The sequence below is a fragment of the Hypomesus nipponensis genome, chromosome 7, assembly GCF_054491055.1.
Source record: "Hypomesus nipponensis isolate SF chromosome 7, ASM5449105v1, whole genome shotgun sequence".
NCBI classification, from domain to species: domain Eukaryota; kingdom Metazoa; phylum Chordata; class Actinopteri; order Osmeriformes; family Osmeridae; genus Hypomesus; species Hypomesus nipponensis.
The window spans coordinates 8,423,525-8,440,127 of record NC_140367.1 but is presented as its reverse complement, the minus strand read 5'-3'; the positions used below and the strand labels follow the sequence as shown (position 1 = coordinate 8,440,127).

At 46.5% G+C, this 16,603-nt stretch overlaps 1 protein-coding gene across 2 annotated transcripts in view; it reads left to right on the top strand.

Annotated features, from left to right (window-relative positions):
- kcnc2 (potassium voltage-gated channel, Shaw-related subfamily, member 2) overlaps positions 1 to 15,620 on the top strand; it is a 41,736-nt gene extending 26,116 nt beyond the window's left edge. The window contains exons 2-5 of one of the 2 annotated variants that reach the window (XM_084701297.1): positions 6,790 to 7,738; positions 9,209 to 9,379; positions 12,812 to 12,903; positions 14,035 to 15,620. In XM_084701297.1, the coding sequence (XP_084557423.1) occupies positions 6,790 to 7,738; positions 9,209 to 9,379; positions 12,812 to 12,873 (1,182 nt within the window). In that variant the 3' untranslated portion in view covers positions 12,874 to 12,903; positions 14,035 to 15,620. Of the gene's footprint in view, positions 1 to 6,789; positions 7,739 to 9,208; positions 9,380 to 9,920; positions 9,933 to 11,761; positions 12,790 to 12,811; positions 12,904 to 14,034 lie in introns of those variants that run through there. The other variant, XM_084701298.1, reaches the window with a different exon arrangement.
- Positions 15,621 to 16,603: the final 983 nt, after the last annotated feature.

The window sequence follows — 16,603 nt, the reverse complement described above, 5'->3', positions numbered from 1 at the left end:
GGTGGTGCTTTACTAAATAAAGCACAGCCAATATGGAGCAGACTACTCATCTGAGAACATGAGTGACAAATAACAGCCCTGTTTAGTCGAGGAGCGACTGGTTGTTCTCAGCAATAAATGATCAAAGGTTTAGAGTGCGTGTGTGGGGGGGGGGAGAGGGGGGGAGGAAGTGTGGCGCTTGGTTTATGGGAGGAGACGCAAAAGTTTGTCAGAGCCTTATGCTTATTTTTTTCATTAAATATCCCTGTACTTTGATAGTGTGTTTGTTAGTTTTAAAATGACAATGATATATTCATGTATTCAGGAACCCATGAGGGGCTGACTTGGTTTTTATCGCATCAGAAGTCTGGATTCTGACACCCACTCAAATGCACGTACATTTGTGCACGTGCATTTTCAACCATACACACAGCCACAAACACATCCTCATGAACAAACACACACATACTGTACACACAAAGAAGGACAGAGGAAAAGAATAAAGGAAGAGAGGAAAAAGAAAACGGAAGGGTGGGAGTTACGTAGGAAGGATCAAACATTTAGTAATTCTGTCTCTACTTAAACAACTGTATCAAATCACATTTGATCTTAAGAGATTACTGCTTTTTGTTTGCTGTCAAATCAGGGATCATAGAACTTGGACCAAGATGTGGTTGCAGACATTATAAAGGGGGAGTTGTTGAATGTCTGTGACTGATCTTCATCTCTGCTGTCCATTAACATGGCTGCCACTTCTGCCTCCCGTACATCTCCTCAGTCAAATGAAGTTCCATTAGAGGCCCCATTGATGTGAGGTCTGGGCTCTGCTCTGAGCAGACACACAAAATACATTTGCCACACAGAAAGTGGCTCTGCTTATTTGGCCTGAAAAAGGATCTTTCAGCTACGCTACAAATCCTCTTCAGATGACGTCAGCGAACGGAACGATCAGTACATGACCCATTCACGCTAGCCCGTGTTTACGTGAAGTCCAGGTTGAGTGTGTTAAACAACGTGATGAGATGCCATTCGACAGGCCCCTCCTGGCACATCCATTGCAAAGACACTGGTAGTCGACTGACATGTATGGTGTTGCATACAGTATGTTTATCTATACAGACATCCTTTATACATAAACATCTGAGACTTTCAGCATCAGCCATTGTCCTATGGGGACGCCGAGCTCTTTGTCTATTAACAACTGTCGTGTGGTACATGGGCATTGTGCGTGTCTCTGACCTGTATTGTGTATTTGTAAAACTTTCCACCCCTCGTGCCTCTTTGATAACTGACAGTTACGAACTAACTAATGGGCTGCCTCCTTTCATCTTTAATTGCCCCACAGCAGATATGGCACAGTAGGCTACGGGCGAATGGACATGACTGTGTTTTACCTGTCGTTCTGGTAAACCTTTGGATGCCATGTAGACTAGCAGCGCAGTGTCTGGTGTGAATTAAACTGTCTGTGCCCCCCCCCCCCTCCACATCTACTTCACTAGCTAAAGTGACAATGAATTATTCAAATTAGAACGCCTGAAATTTTTTGATATGCTATTTTTAGCCCGACATCTGGTGGGTTGCCAAAAGCTGTGGGTTTGAAAGGGTTCCCCAAGCGAGAAGGGCTGTCACGTCATGGCAAGATGTATAATGAGCACGAGAGAGAGCTGGGAGAGAGAGATGAAGAGAGCGAAAGGGGAAAACCGTGGAAGAAGAGAGGGGAAAAGACAGAGAGAAATTGAATGACAGGGGATGAACAAACCTTCCTCTCTCATAGAAAGAACTGTTGTCTCTCATTTATTCCTCGGTGATTATCTGAATACAACCTTTCTGATTTTCATCAATCAAATGTGCATCTGGTCCATTTTAACCTAAGCCTGCAATTTTTGTCAAATAAAAGGCCAATCGGCAATCCAGTAAAGCGACCACCCAGTCATTATTGCTTCTTGTTTTGTCATATTTCAACACAAGAAATCCCTCTTTCATTGGTGGCGGAGAAGAGAAAAAAAGACAGAAATAGACAGAAACAGAGAGACAGAGATAGAGAAAGAGAACAGAATGGGGGAAATCCCTTTTCCTTTCTCTGCCAAATAACAAACCTAGACTATTCATTTTTCGTCTTCTCCACCTCCTGCTATTCCCCTCCCTCCCTCCCGCTCTCTCTCACTCTTTCCCTCCATCCTTCTCTCTGTCTATCTCTCTGTCTATCTCTCTCTCTCTTTCCCTCCATCCTTCCCCCTCTCTCTCTCTCTCTCTCTCTCTCTCTCTCTCTCTCTCTCCATCCCTCCCTCTCTCTCTGTCTTTCTCTCCATCCCTCCCTCTGTCTCTCTATTTCTCTCTCTCCACATCAACGTTTCACCATCTCGAGCTGTCAAAAAAAAAAAGAAAGGCGCCGTTACCATGGCGGCAGTGGATGAGGGGAGAAGTGGAGGCTGTGGTGTGATAAAAGGAGTCTTTGTTTGAGGACTTCATTGTAACATGGGACAATCTATTACTTGTCTTGTCACCTCGCTTCTCCCAGATAATCCTCAGTATCTCTGTGTGATCATCATTTCCACGGTGCTACTGGCCATTTACTTTATACGAGTGTCTTTTCTCCCGGGGTTGGTCCCCTATAAGATGTGGCTGAGAGAGAAATCGGGTTGTTTGGCAAGTTATTTATATAATTGTTTTGCGTGATGTGGGTTGTTAAAACCAGGTAATCAACCAATCGCAGTAGAGTGCGCTCCTTTGGGTTTGTTGTCTAATTTCAGAACCGGTAGGAAACGAGATAGCTGTCAAAATAGGGCCAATTCCAGATGCTATTTGCAGGGAGATGATGTCTCTGGATGTGTGATCCCTGCCTGTCATGTGTACACGTGTATGATTGTGGCTACATGGTCTTCCCCCTGTCATTAGGGTCCTGCTGCTTGTTTCCCAGTATGACACTGCTGTGATGTCAGCACTGTGATGTCAGAGGGGTGGGGGGGGGGTCTTTGAAGAGACAGGAGCAGCAGGCAGGAGCAGACAGGAGCTGCAGACGGGGGTCTGCCTGGGGTTCCTGTTCCCAGCTGGAGCCTCTGTGTGTGTGTGTGTGTGTGTGTGTGGGGGGTGGTACTGAAGCTGGTCTGTGTGTGTTTGCAGCCCTGATGGAGTGTATTTGTGCATCCCTGCGCAGGTATAGGCACTGCCTCCGGTCTTCCTGAAGTGAGAGTGCATTATAACGGTGCATCCAGGCGGAACAGACTGGCTTGCTCTGTCGTAGCTGTTCCAACTAGCCCAAACCACAAATCACAAATAAGCCAGTGGGTGGATGGGGGTGAGGATGGGAAAGGAACCGTCGGTGATGGGGTCAAGGATGGGGGGTGAGTTGTTGGTGGTGGTGGTGTGGGGGGTGATCTGCAAAAACGTATTTATGTCGAAACCTTCGGGGTCCCCCTCTATGTGGTGATGTCACACACGCTTTATGAGGGGAGGGGGGCGTGGGAGGCGAGGTGGGGGGGGGGGCACAGAGCCAAGACAGTATGGCTGTTCTCAGTCATGTGGTGTTCGGCTGCTCCTTACGAAGCCAGGCTGCGAAGCTCTACATCCACACCGCAAAACAGATGGTGGAGGTCCAGAGGAGGCGCCAGTAACAGGCTTTCTGATTGGCCGGACCTGCCGGGCTGTTTACGAAGAGGATTGCGAAGGCGTGGTTTCCTGATCCGGGGGGGATTTTTTCCCGTGGACGTTTGCCAGGGTGTCCCAACACGGCAACGCATTTGAGAATTTCCTTCTGTTCTCGGGAAGCGTTCCACACCTCAGTACCCCTTCTCATCATCCTCCCAGCCTGCATTCTCTCTCCTCCTCTTCTTGGTGGAAGCCATCATTGTATCACTTACAGTTCATAGTATCCCCCTGGCCCAGCTCCAGTGTCAGTGTGCCTGTCTGACTCTCCTGCTTCCAGTCAGACTGGTGAGGCTAATGTGTCGGGGGAGATGGCACCGTGATTGACCCGTGTTGTCTGCCCTCCTCCTCGTGTCTCCACGCGTCCACACACACAGCTCCAGGCTGAGGCGCCCCGACAAAGTGATGCGATTTGTCTTCTGAAGAACGACCCGTGCATCGGATCTGGTCTGCGAATTGCTTCCCGTCGGCTGTTTGTGTTGGCTGATAGGCCGGCTGATTGGAGCAGTTCCCCGTTGAGGGAGAGGAAGAGAGAAGGAGCCTTATTTCACTGGCCGTGGTGATGGAAGGTTAAACTGTACATGTGCTGAGTATTTACCCTTGAGGGATGCGGGCCTCCTCACCTCCCACAACGGGATTTATGGGAGTAAGCATGAGAACGTGCTTGGAACCCAAAATGTCATTTAGTATGCAGTGTGTCACATGAAATACATGCGTAAAGAGCTTGATCTCGTTTTCTTTTTATCAATATTTTTTTTTGGGGGGGGGGGGGGGGTTTCAGATATGTTTCTAAAGACAGGAAAAGCAGGGAGAGAGAAGGGAAGACATGCGCATATTTCCTCTTCTACTCTTCTTTTCATCTGTTCTTCTCTTCTTGTCTTCCTCTCTCTTAGCCTCTTCTTCTGTGTGTCTGTCTGTCTGTGTGTGTGTGTGTGTGTGTGTGTGTGCACGCGTGCGAGGGCAAGTCTTCCTGTCTATGTCCAGTGACATCATTTGGTCGTTACAGGCCATAGGGGGGACTAATGAGAGAGTGGAGATAAGGCACATCCTGTCATCCTGTCACACGTGTATGTGACACCAAATGATACCCCAGTACTACACAGTCTGTTTTTGTTTGCTTGGTATACTCTGCACAGGGGCAAACTGAACAAACACAATCTGTCTTGGTAAGAAAGTAATTTTTTTGTAATAATGGAGTTGAAATAACAGTTGTTTCACAACTAGGAAGTAGAAAAAAGGACAAATAAAAAACGAACTCCTGTGAACAGATGATGATTTGACTTCCGGTAACAGCTGAGCTGGTGTCCTGCGTATTACTTTAACATTTAGAATCGATCCACCACCATCATACACAGCTGTTGTCTTGAATATGTGTGGGGTTTTATACATATTCATGAGTTGGAGACTGGAGTTGCCAGTTCACTGATTCAGTCAAATGCAAATAAATCATGGATGAGTAGTTTGACGGAAACCTTTTGGTACCAAAAAAATGATGAATAAATGGCAAAGACTGTACTGTTAAAGTAACATGTATAAAACAGTGTAGGAACCCATGTATAATACATGGTTCACAGAACATGCTACGATTCTGAAAACACAGTTGCACTTACATAGGAACGAGGGTTACCCACATAGTGCCAGTAATATCCTGAGCAAGACAGTGTGAGTCATGCAATCCAACCAGAAGGCAGAGTGTGATGTGGTTCCTGGAAGCGTGCCTGTCACGCCAGACCCTTTGCTGTGGTCCTAATTGCACCATCCCTGCTTAAATAAAGGTTAAGTATTGAAGTAAAACGGAGCAAGAGAATTTGATGGAGGGTGTAGAGAGGGAAAGTGGTAAATTGTGCACCTGTGGCAAATACAAACACACACACACACCCATACTGGTGTTTGTCCAAAGTTATGGTATTATTTCTTGCTCAGAACTTGATATTAGGGTGTTAAATGTCAGTAACAGTTTGTGTGTAAGGTCACCATAGTGTCTGTCTTCAGGTCTTTAGTCTCTAATAACTGTCAGTTGACTAAATGATCAATCCCAGTTACAGTAATCCCAGATCCATCCCAGAAGCCTCTCCTCCTTCCTATCAACCCCCACCAGTGAGCCAGAGAGCCTGCCCAGTAAACGAGGCTCGAGGGCTAACAAATAGGACCCATGAGGGCTGTTTATCTGTCTCTGCCTGACTTTGCCTTGGGGCCTTCCGGAGAACCGTGTTCTGGAGACACTGTAGCTCGGGGACGCGAGAGAGAGAGAAAGGAGAGGAGAGGAGAGGAGTGGAGGAGAGGAGGAGAGGAGGGGAGAGGAGGAGAGGAGGAGAGGAGGGGAGGAGAGGAGGAGAGGAGGGGAGAGGAGGAGAGGAGGAAAGGAGAGGAGGAGAGGAGGGAAGCAGGAGAGGAGGGGAGAGGTGCCACTTGCTGCTGACAGGCCACAGAACCTTGGCCAGTCGGTCCCAGCATGCCTCCGTCCCTGGCGGCTCTACCCCAGCATGTGTCTGTCCCAGGCCAGAGGGAGAAGTGCTTCCTGGGGCCGGCCATATGCCGAAAGTCCTGGGCCAGCCAGGAAGGAACAGGGAACAGAGAAATATAGAGAGAGACAGAAAGAAAGACAATCATATAGGGAGAGTTAGACAGGAGGCAGGAAAACCTCCAGAGGTGACCTCTGCTTCCTGTTGGTCAGCAGCAGCCGGGTGAACATGTGTCTGTAGTAGTTGATGATGCTCCAGCAGAACTGTTTGCTACTGAGAAGTCAAAGTTGGAAAACATGGTTTGGTTTTGTCGTCCTTGCAGCTCTGAAAAGCAGACCTTCAAAACGATACAGTTTCATGGCCCAAACACGCCATCTTTGACGTGATGTTTTGCGACCGTCAACTTTTCTATCTTCTTTGTTATTCATTTTTTGATTCCTTATTTTTATACAGTATTAGACATAACATTCAATGTTTATTGAATGTTCTTGCTAATAGGTTGTACCTCAATCTGCAGTTATTGTATCTAATGGCATTAATCTCTCCTCTCCTCTCTCTATCGCTCTCTCTCCTCTCTCCTCTCTCGCTCTCTATCTCTCCCTCTCCCTCTCTCTCTCTCTCTCTCTCTCTCTCTCTCTCTCTCTCTCTCTCTCTCTCTCTCTCTCTCTCTCTCTCTCTCTCTCGCTCTCTCTCTCCTGTCTTTCAGTTCGTAGCCTTTGCCTCCTTGTTCTTCATCCTGGTCTCCATCACCACCTTCTGCTTGGAGACCCACGAGGCGTTCAACACCATCGTCAACAAGACGGACCCCGTGCGCAACGAAAGCCTTCCAGACCCGGGCCCGCAGTACGAGATTGAGACGGACCCCGCGCTCACCTACGTGGAGGGAGTGTGCGTCCTCTGGTTCACCATCGAGTTCCTGGTCCGGGTCATCTTCAGCCCGGACAAGCTGGAGTTCATCAAGAGCGTGCTGAACATCATCGACTTTGTGGCCATCTTGCCGTTCTACCTGGAAGTGGGGCTGAGCGGCCTGTCGTCCAAGGCTGCTAAAGACGTGCTGGGCTTCCTCAGGGTGGTCCGCTTCGTCCGGATCCTGCGTATCTTCAAGCTGACCCGTCACTTTGTGGGTCTCCGCGTGCTGGGCCACACCCTGCGCGCCAGCACCAATGAGTTCCTCCTCCTCATCATCTTCCTCGCCCTGGGCGTGCTTATCTTCGCCACCATGATCTACTACGCCGAGCGCATCGGCGCCAACCCCAACGACCCCACCGCCAGCGACCACACCATGTTCAAGAACATCCCCATCGGGTTCTGGTGGGCGGTGGTCACCATGACGACGCTGGGCTACGGCGACATGTACCCGCAGACTTGGTCGGGCATGCTGGTGGGCGCCCTGTGCGCCCTGGCGGGGGTGCTGACGATAGCCATGCCCGTGCCCGTCATTGTGAATAACTTTGGGATGTACTACTCCCTGGCCATGGCCAAGCAGAAGCTCCCCAAGAAGAGGAAGAAACACATCCCCCAGGCTGTGCAGGGGGGCTCCCCCATCTACTGCAAGGCCGACCTGGACACCCCCTGCCTGAACACCACCTGCAACAGCACGCAGGGCGACCTCTGCCACGTGAAGGGGAGCAGGGTCCCGGAGCGCCATCGTTCAGGTGAGGGCGGGGGAAGATGGGGGAGGGCGGGGAAGGTGGGGGAAGGCGGGGGAAGGTGGGGGAAGGCGGTGGAAGGTGGGGGAAGGCGGGGGAAGGCGGGGAAGGTGGGGGAAGGCGGGGAAGGTGGGGGAAGGCGGGGGAGGGTGGGGGAGGGCGGGGGAGGGTGGGGGAAGGTGGGGGAAGGCGGGGGAGGGTGGGGGAAGGTGGGGGAAGGTGGGGGAATGGGTGGGAATGTGGGTGAGACCGGGGCGGGTCATGCTGTGGTGGACTAGGGCTTGGGCTGAGAAATATTCATGTGGCGCTTTCCAGGCCAGTTGGGAATGGGGTATTATGTATTGAGGAGAAGACACAGAGAGGGGGAATCTAGAAGAAAATCTCATTTCAGGTGGAAAATGGAGGCCATTTGACTGACTGTCCTCGGGGAACAGAAGGGTTTTCCCTTCTGAATGGTCTCCACCTCCTCTGCAGCTCTCCTCTGCATCCGTGAAAGATTGAACACTTGCGACTCACAGCTTTTGTCAAATTGCCACAGTGAAAAGGGAGGCATGCGAAAGGAATTGAGAGTTGGGGATGAGGGTGATGGGGGTGAAATACTGTATATATATGTACTGTATATTTACACATAGATACAGCATATCTTTTTTAGTGTAAGATTTTAGTCAGGGATAGACAGTCTGGCCTCGAAGGAGGGATTGTTCTTTTGTGTTTGGATGAGTAGGTGGCTGTTTCTCCACTGCAGGGTTGTGTCAGTAACGTACTCTGACACGTCTGATATTGATGGAAATTTGTGTCGACCTCTGTGTTCCTGCTTTCTTTGAATTATAATGAAGGAATTCCTCAGGGTATGCGTATGCTGTAGGTTTTTTAGCAATAAATTACTTTACGAGACAATATTTGTATTTCATTAATGTACTGCGGGCCATGGTTTTATATGGCATTTAAGATTCAATCTGTAAATCATCCATAGAGATTTCTTTTAAATGAACCACCAATGCACAGTACTGTAGCGTACATTGGAGATTTATCTAAATTCCGATTACCCTTCTCATACATTTCTTCCAGATAAATGTGTTCTCTCAGCATAAGGTGTGACTCACACATCTCTCGCACAGAAGTCTGTTGTGTTTCTCCCGCGCGACTGCTTTCATTGCAACAAAATACAAAGCGTGGCTCGACTCATTCCATCGACTGTGTCCTCTCTATATGAACGTTGACCTCTCTCCCGCTGTGTGGAGGTCCTCATGGCATTTGGCACGTGCTCTTGATGTGGGAGGCTGTTTGATGTTACTCCTGACCCCTCAACCCCTCACTGTCTCACCCCTATCCACACCTTACCCTATCTTTCTCCTTCTCTCACTTTCCTTTTCTCTTTTGCTTTCTCTCTGTCTCTCTCTCTCTCTCTCTCTCTCTCTCTCTCTGTCTGTCTTTCTTCCTGTCGTTCTCCCTCCCTCCTTCACCTACATCATCCAGTGCTCTCAGCAGACTGCAGTGGAGGAAGTGACCTCACCATGTCCCCAGAGGAGCGTGTTCCCATGCGCCGGTCCAGCACCCGGGAGCAGGACCAGAGGAGCGAGGGGACCTGCTTCCTGCTGGCCGCCAGTGACTACACCTGCCCTGCCGATGGGGGGATGCGCAAGACAGGTACTCAGGTGCCATCCCGTAATATGTCCTACTGACACGTGCTTTAGGAGGAAACCATCCCACTTGTTTTATTAGATCTCCATATGACATTTTGTTGCAATTGCACTATTGTAAAGTGTTACCATGATGTTATCATGAAATGTACCATAATATGTTGTTATAATTATACACTTGGACAAACCCATCAGATTCCTGCATCTTATTACTAACAGCATTCACAAACTCAATTGAACACTCATTCCATATTCTTTTCTTTCCAGACACAAAGCTGTGTAGTCTAGCTATAACTGGAATAAGATGCAAATATAAATTATTCAGTTAGTGTGTGTGTAATTTCAAGATGGGGTGGGGGGTGTCATAGATACATGAGGTAACTCATTGTGGTATCTAGATACAGTGTCAGAACACACAAGATGTGTACATCTTGAAGATTCAAAAATCCCAAAGGAAATGCTAATATCCATTTATTGTACTGGAATGTAGACCAAATAATCAAATGAAGACTAAACATGAAATTAGACTGACAAAGCGATAGACTGAGGAATATGTAAATGTAGATGAGACTCCACTGTCTGTAAAATAACAGATTATTTCCTCTGCTGCATGTGCAGAAAATAATTGTCCTGCTATGATATTTTCATGATAAAAAATATGCTTTTACATCATTTAATGAATGTGTAGGCCTAAAGCTTCTTAATTTCTCAATGTTATCTCTTCCATCTTGAAGCATGTTAATGTTGTGTTAATCTGCAGTGTAATATGGTACTCGGTTAAACCTCAGCTAATTGCCTGCCGTCAGAAGTTAACTGCCTCTCCAGAAGGCTCTCAATCTTCTGCTTTTCACGGAATAGCTGTAGGGCCTGAAACACTACTCTCCGCTACTGTACGGTACTGGAGAAGTAGCAGAGTAACACAAGTCTACCAGTAATTACAAGGTCAATATATCCACTTATGTTCCACACTCTTAGAACCGCTTTCTTATTGGGTTTGAATAAGAATTCCAATCCTGTGAAGGACGAGGTAGGCGTCTTTAAGATGACCGCACATGTGCTAAGAGCCTCTCTGAGCCCCACTCTCGGATGCTCGGTGAACAGCACCACAACCACTACCACCACTAATCTGCCAGCTCCTCAATCAGAGGATCAGCTCACTCTGCCCCAGGCACACCCAGCAGCACCCTGCCAAGGTACCAGCACGGCGCTGGGTCCGGGGACAGCCCACCTGGGGCTGGTTTCAGCTCACCTGGGACTGGCTTTAGCTTCCCCCCCTCCACAGACCAGTGCATTGTGGGGAATGTAGTCACCCGGTACTTCCCAATACCACGCTACTGAAGTCTTGTTGTTAGGGTGAGGAGGCGGGCGTCCAGCTGGGCCGTGAGTCTATGCTGGCCCAGTGGGTGGTGGTGAACAGCACTGTGCCAGGGTTCATGCATTAAACATGCGGTCCTTTCTAGAGCCGTGCTACCTGTCGGCACGAATTCAGGCCCAGCCTTTGTTCCACCCCCTCTCGGCTGGTTGTGAAGCGCGTCCATTTAGAGTTCTCTTTCTGTGCAGTGAATGGAGCTCTGTCCACGAAGGATGATTGGCTTTCTATGAAGGTGGCTGGTCCTCTTATCCCTGTGTGTGTTTACGCTACTAACTGGTGCGTTGTGTTAACTCTGGCTGGTTCGGAGGAGGTTTGCCGATAGCGGATACTTACATCCTACAGTGTGGAGCTATGAGATTATTATAATAGACTTCAATGTATTTCACTGACTCTCTCTGCTAAAGACTCATTATCACGGTCATTACCATTTTTATGATTTTATGTGGGAAATACTTATCATTCTGTATACTACATGATGTGTGGTGTCCAGGGCATAGCTCAACATTGCATATACCATGTTTACATAACTCAGTTTTTGCGTTGTTTTCAGTGACTGTTATACCAAATGTGAGCTAATTATAATTGAACAGCTGTTTTCAGCATGACTGCATATAATGCCACTAATTTGCAATTGGAATATTGCATATTTGTCAAGGATTATTCTTAATACATGGTTGAATTAACCGCACAGTAATGATTTCATTGTAGGAAATAGGCATGTTGGCTTTACTTCCTCTCCATAAGGATTTAAGATAATTTAAATTGTTTTATGACCTACCAATGTATTCAGTGAAATGGCCTCACCCTCTATCTATCACCTGGGTTGTTTGTGCATGTCTTCACCATACACTATGTTGCTGTTGCTCTGTCTCTTGTCTCCTGTCTCCTGTCTTTTGTCTTGTCTCGGTTCACTTGGTTGTCTTGGACTGGGAACGTTGACCGTGTGCCTGCCTGTGTGTGTTCACGTCCCCGTTCCTGCCTCCCCCCCCCCGGTGCTCGCTCGCTCGCCGTCCGAAGGTTGTGAGAAATCTCGAAGCTTAAGCAACATAGCAGGCATGGCCGCTAACGCTCTGAGGCTGTCTCCCGTCACCTCGCCCTACGACTCGCCCTGCCCGCTCAGGCGCTCCCGATCCCCCATCCCCTCCATCCTGTGAGGCCTTGGCGGTGGCTCAGGCCAGCCTCCACCTCCACCCTCCACCCCCCCACATCCACATACACCCACAACAAGCCATTGACGAGTAACAACATCGCTCAGTCACGTAGACTTTGTAAATGCTGTCGCCTTTGATCAGCCACTATCAGGACTGATGTTAGTGGCTTGGATACTTTAACCTCATGTTATCCCCATTCCTAATGGACTATTGATGCTGTAGATGTTGACCACCTTAGTTTAGCTTGCCCTACGTCACTTTGAAATGATGATGAGTTCAATATTATTGTATATTAATGGCAATAAGGGACTTTTTTTGCGGTTGCCTGAAAAGTAGCTGTCACAACATTTCATGATGGAGACTTATAGGATCAGGGAAATTATATGTTGCTATGTTTCTATATTTTGAAGAAAAAAAAGTGCTTCCAAAAAAGAAGAAATTATGTTGCTTCATTTTAATCTCACATGACTGTTATTGTGTCTGCTTCTTGTCATTTTCTTTGGGGTGGGAGTTATGGGAGATATGTGTAGGACTTTGTCTTGATTCACGCAAGCACGCACGCCCCCTTGCCCACCCCCCTGTCACTCCCACCTTCCACTAGGCCTAGTCATGCTTGCATGGACCATCCTGTCATCGTCTGCAAGCAATGTGGTGGGAGAGACAGACAGAAAAACAACAAGGAGCGAAGATCAAAACTGTGGGTCTAAGAATGTGCCTCGGATCTGACCTGCTGTGTCTGCATCGTGCTTTTGGCTTTGTCTCCACTGGCGGAACACACAAGAAAACAAACATTATTGTTTGCTTTTTGTTATTCACTTTGCATGTGGGTTACGCTCCTCCTCTGTTAATTTCAACTGTGTTTGGTCAACTGTTGCCTTGTTGCCAAGCTGAAGTGTGTCCGATTGTTTACTCACAGATAACTGCAAAGAGGTTGTCTTTACTGGTTTCACTCTAGCAGAGAACAGCGTTCTGTCTTAATGACGGAGGGATAAAGGCATCTCCGCTAAGGTAAAATTGTTGTCCTAGTGGCATGAAGGTTCAGACCCCAATGTAGATCTACAGTGTATGTAGATATGTGCTTCTGGTGTTCAGCAAGAGGGGTAATTCAATCATCGAAATCATAAACATTTGTATTTCCTGAGGATATCATTACTTTTTATGTGAATACAGCAATACAGTCACAAACACAAATGTTCTCTTCCTCTCTCTCTACCTCTCCTTCTCTCGTTTTCTCTCTTTTGTTCACTCTCTCTACCTCTCCTTCTCTTGTTTTCTCTCTTTTGTTCACTCTCTCTACCTCTCCTTCTCTTGTTTTCTCTCTTTTGTTCATTCTCTCTACCTCTCCTTCTCTCGTTTTCTCTCTTTTGTTCACTCTCTCTACCTCTCCTTCTCTATCTTTTGTTTGCTCTCCTTCTCTCCTTTTCTCTGTCTCCATACTTCTCTCTCTATCTATCTCTCTCTCTGTACAAAGCCCTAACCAAGAACCATACTTTGTGTTTGACCTCTGTTCTCTGACAGACAGCAGGAATGTCCTTGATGCATTGATCATGTCACTAAATCTTTCTCAAAATCAACCGGTGTCCTCTTTACACACACACACAAATAAATTAATAACAATATGTTTCATTATTGATTATTGATTGATTGATTTATTATTGACATTTTACGCCACAAATAAATTGTTGCCAAAGTAACAACAGGTGCGAGGCTGAGGCGAGGCTGAAGACCCAATCTTATGTCTATACCAGTAGCAGTAAGGTTGCTAAGCAACTGGCTCATCATCATGTGTATCTTACGCTTTAACACAAACTGTCTCCAAATTAAATACAAGCTTCAGCCAACAGTCTCTCCAGACTGTGTGTATGGGAATAAATGATTGAATCACCCCTTGCTCCCCAATTATGGCAATACTAAGCATTTGAGAGTTTACAATGAAGTCTATACATTCATAGAATGTGATAGATTTGTGTACAGTTCAATCCATGTTTACATTATGTTTACTGTAATTGAGAAGGGGGCAAATGTAAATACATAGATTTGAATTAACGTCAGTCTGCATGTTAGCGTACTTAGCTGTATTCTACAGAGGCAGATGCATTTCTGATATTTAGAGATGTGACCTGTTTATATTTTGTTCAGACTTTTCATATGTGAATGACGGTGGGATAGAGCAATCATCGGCAGTGGATTATGACTCGCTCTGGGTGTGGATCCCTCATTCAGACAATGAAGCGTTACCGTGGACATGGCCCAATGGAACACTCAGGCAGGGGATGGAGGCCTGATTGACAGCCTCAGGTCCACGATCACTTTGAGAGAAACTGTCCGAGACTTAGAACAAAGAAAGTTCAGAGAATCATAGGATTACAGTACTGGAAGAACTCTGCGACTATTCTGATTCCAATGCGAACACTGACTACTTCTTGACATGAGGGGGGAGGGGGAAACAATTCAAAGTAAAAAAAAGAATACAAATAAAAGGACAATTCCTAAAGTGAGGCTAGCTACTGTATATGCATAGACATGTTGGATTTGTAAATAGGACACAGCACAGCATACCTGGGCCAAGAAGCTCCTCCCCTCACCTGTCCTTTGATGGCGAGTCAGGTAACGAGGCAGTTGGCAGAGAAGATCCACGATCTGTCATGTTAATCACTCAACTTACCGTGGTGTTTCCCATCGCAATAAATGTTTTAAGACGTATCAGTTGAGGCACTTTGTGTTCTAAAAATGGAGTGTATTCATATATGAACTATTACATATATACAGTGTAGAGAGACTAATGTGCTAAGTTGAATAAATGTTCCATATGGCCATAAATGCTTTGGTTTCCCTTGGTAGTTTTCAGTGGGTTCATTGCTCTGGTGTGTGTTTTACAAATGTGTGTATTTTAGAATACGGAACTATAGACCTATAACAAATAATTGTTAGGGCAAGTAAAGTAAGACCTAGTTATGAAATATTTACTTCCCTCAGATAACCAGCTTGAAACAATTATAACACGTTGGAAAAAATTATAAAGATTATTTTATTGAGATATGTTACCCTGGACTTAACACCATCCCCAACAATTAGATAAGATTTGCAATAAGAATCCAAATCCGAATGCACCGATTCACACTGTGATTTTAGTAACTGAAAATGAGGACACGTATGTCTATAAAAAGAATTCAAAGCTAAGGAATCATCCCCTCATTGGCTGAATGAGGATTGATTTGTGACTCTACCAATCGAAAGACTAAGATGGTCAACAGTCATTGGCTGTGAAGTTTCCTTCCCTTAGCCCCAGTCCTACCTGTGTAGTACAGTACACTGCTGCTCTGACCTAACAATGAGGTCACTACTCATTATGTATTCTATGACAAAGTTGTAATTCTAAAGATGTTTATCCTTTGAATTCAGAACATGTATTTTTGTGTCTCTTGTAGAGTATGTTTCTTGGTTACTTGTACAAGTCATGGTAGTCCAATGCTGTGCTTCTCCATATCCTCCACAATTGTCAAGGTTTATTGATCCAGGTTCATGTTTTGTATGTTTTAAATGTGAGGACAATTCTAGTTTGAAGTCTGTATTCGTGGAGCCATCTGTTGGCATACTGAAGTGCATGCTAAAAAACCATAATGTCAAATTGTAAAAAAGGACAACATATATCACGTTGAAACAATGTGGATAGAGTAAACGTACATGCTATGTGAGAAGATCACATAAACATATTTATCTTTTAAGTGATTGTTGGGTTTTTTCTTCAACCGGTCACGGCAGGTTGACATCTAATTATTCATTTACAGGCAATCCAAGACAAAGGTATTATTGCGAAATCATCCGATTTCGCCTTAAGGAAAACTACATTAAGACCACAATGCCTTCACCATTAAGATCCAGCTAACGCATCTTATTCTTCTGTTGGTGAAACAAAGACCAGACCCACAGTATGTTGTAATCTACCTCTGGAATGGAACTCGTCTTACTGCTCCTGCTATCAACAATGACAGACGTGATGATAATGAGAGGTCTTCCCTCTCCCCCTGTTCCTGACACTCTGCTGGGCTTCTTCTTTCTTTCACTCCCGTCCAGCAGTCAGCCCCTCACTTAGAACCAGGTCTGAGAGACATCCCGACTATCTTTACTCCCGTCACCATGGAAACAGCCGCCGACGTGCTGGGGAGATGTAAACAGCTGGGGATAGAAGGGTTGTGTTCCACACACTCTCTCTCACACACACGCATGCACGCATGCACCTACACCACACACACACACATGCGCACCCACACCACACACATACACACGCGTACGCGCACACAGACACACGTGCACCACAAGGCATCCTTTGGCCCTGTGCTGCCAAGGGGCGGTTGAAATTTCCAAATACCAAAATCGTGACCATGAATATTGCATCAGAGGATACTTTACCCCCCCAGACACACACCCTCCACAAACAGCAGCACCCCCCTAGTCCCCCCAGATTGCCTCACTCCCTGACACAAGCATGACTCAAACAGAAAAGGACTGTATGAAGTTCCACCTCTAGTCTAGGGGTTCAGGTTGTTCAGTCAGTACAATCCCCCCCTCTCAAAAAAAAAGAAGAGAATGAAAGAATGAAGAAGGACGAATCTCCATCCAATAATGAATGACGAGGGAGATGGAAACAAGCCTTTCAGTGGCAACGTTCCATTTGAATCCTAATTCAGTAAGTAGTCTGTAATGAGAT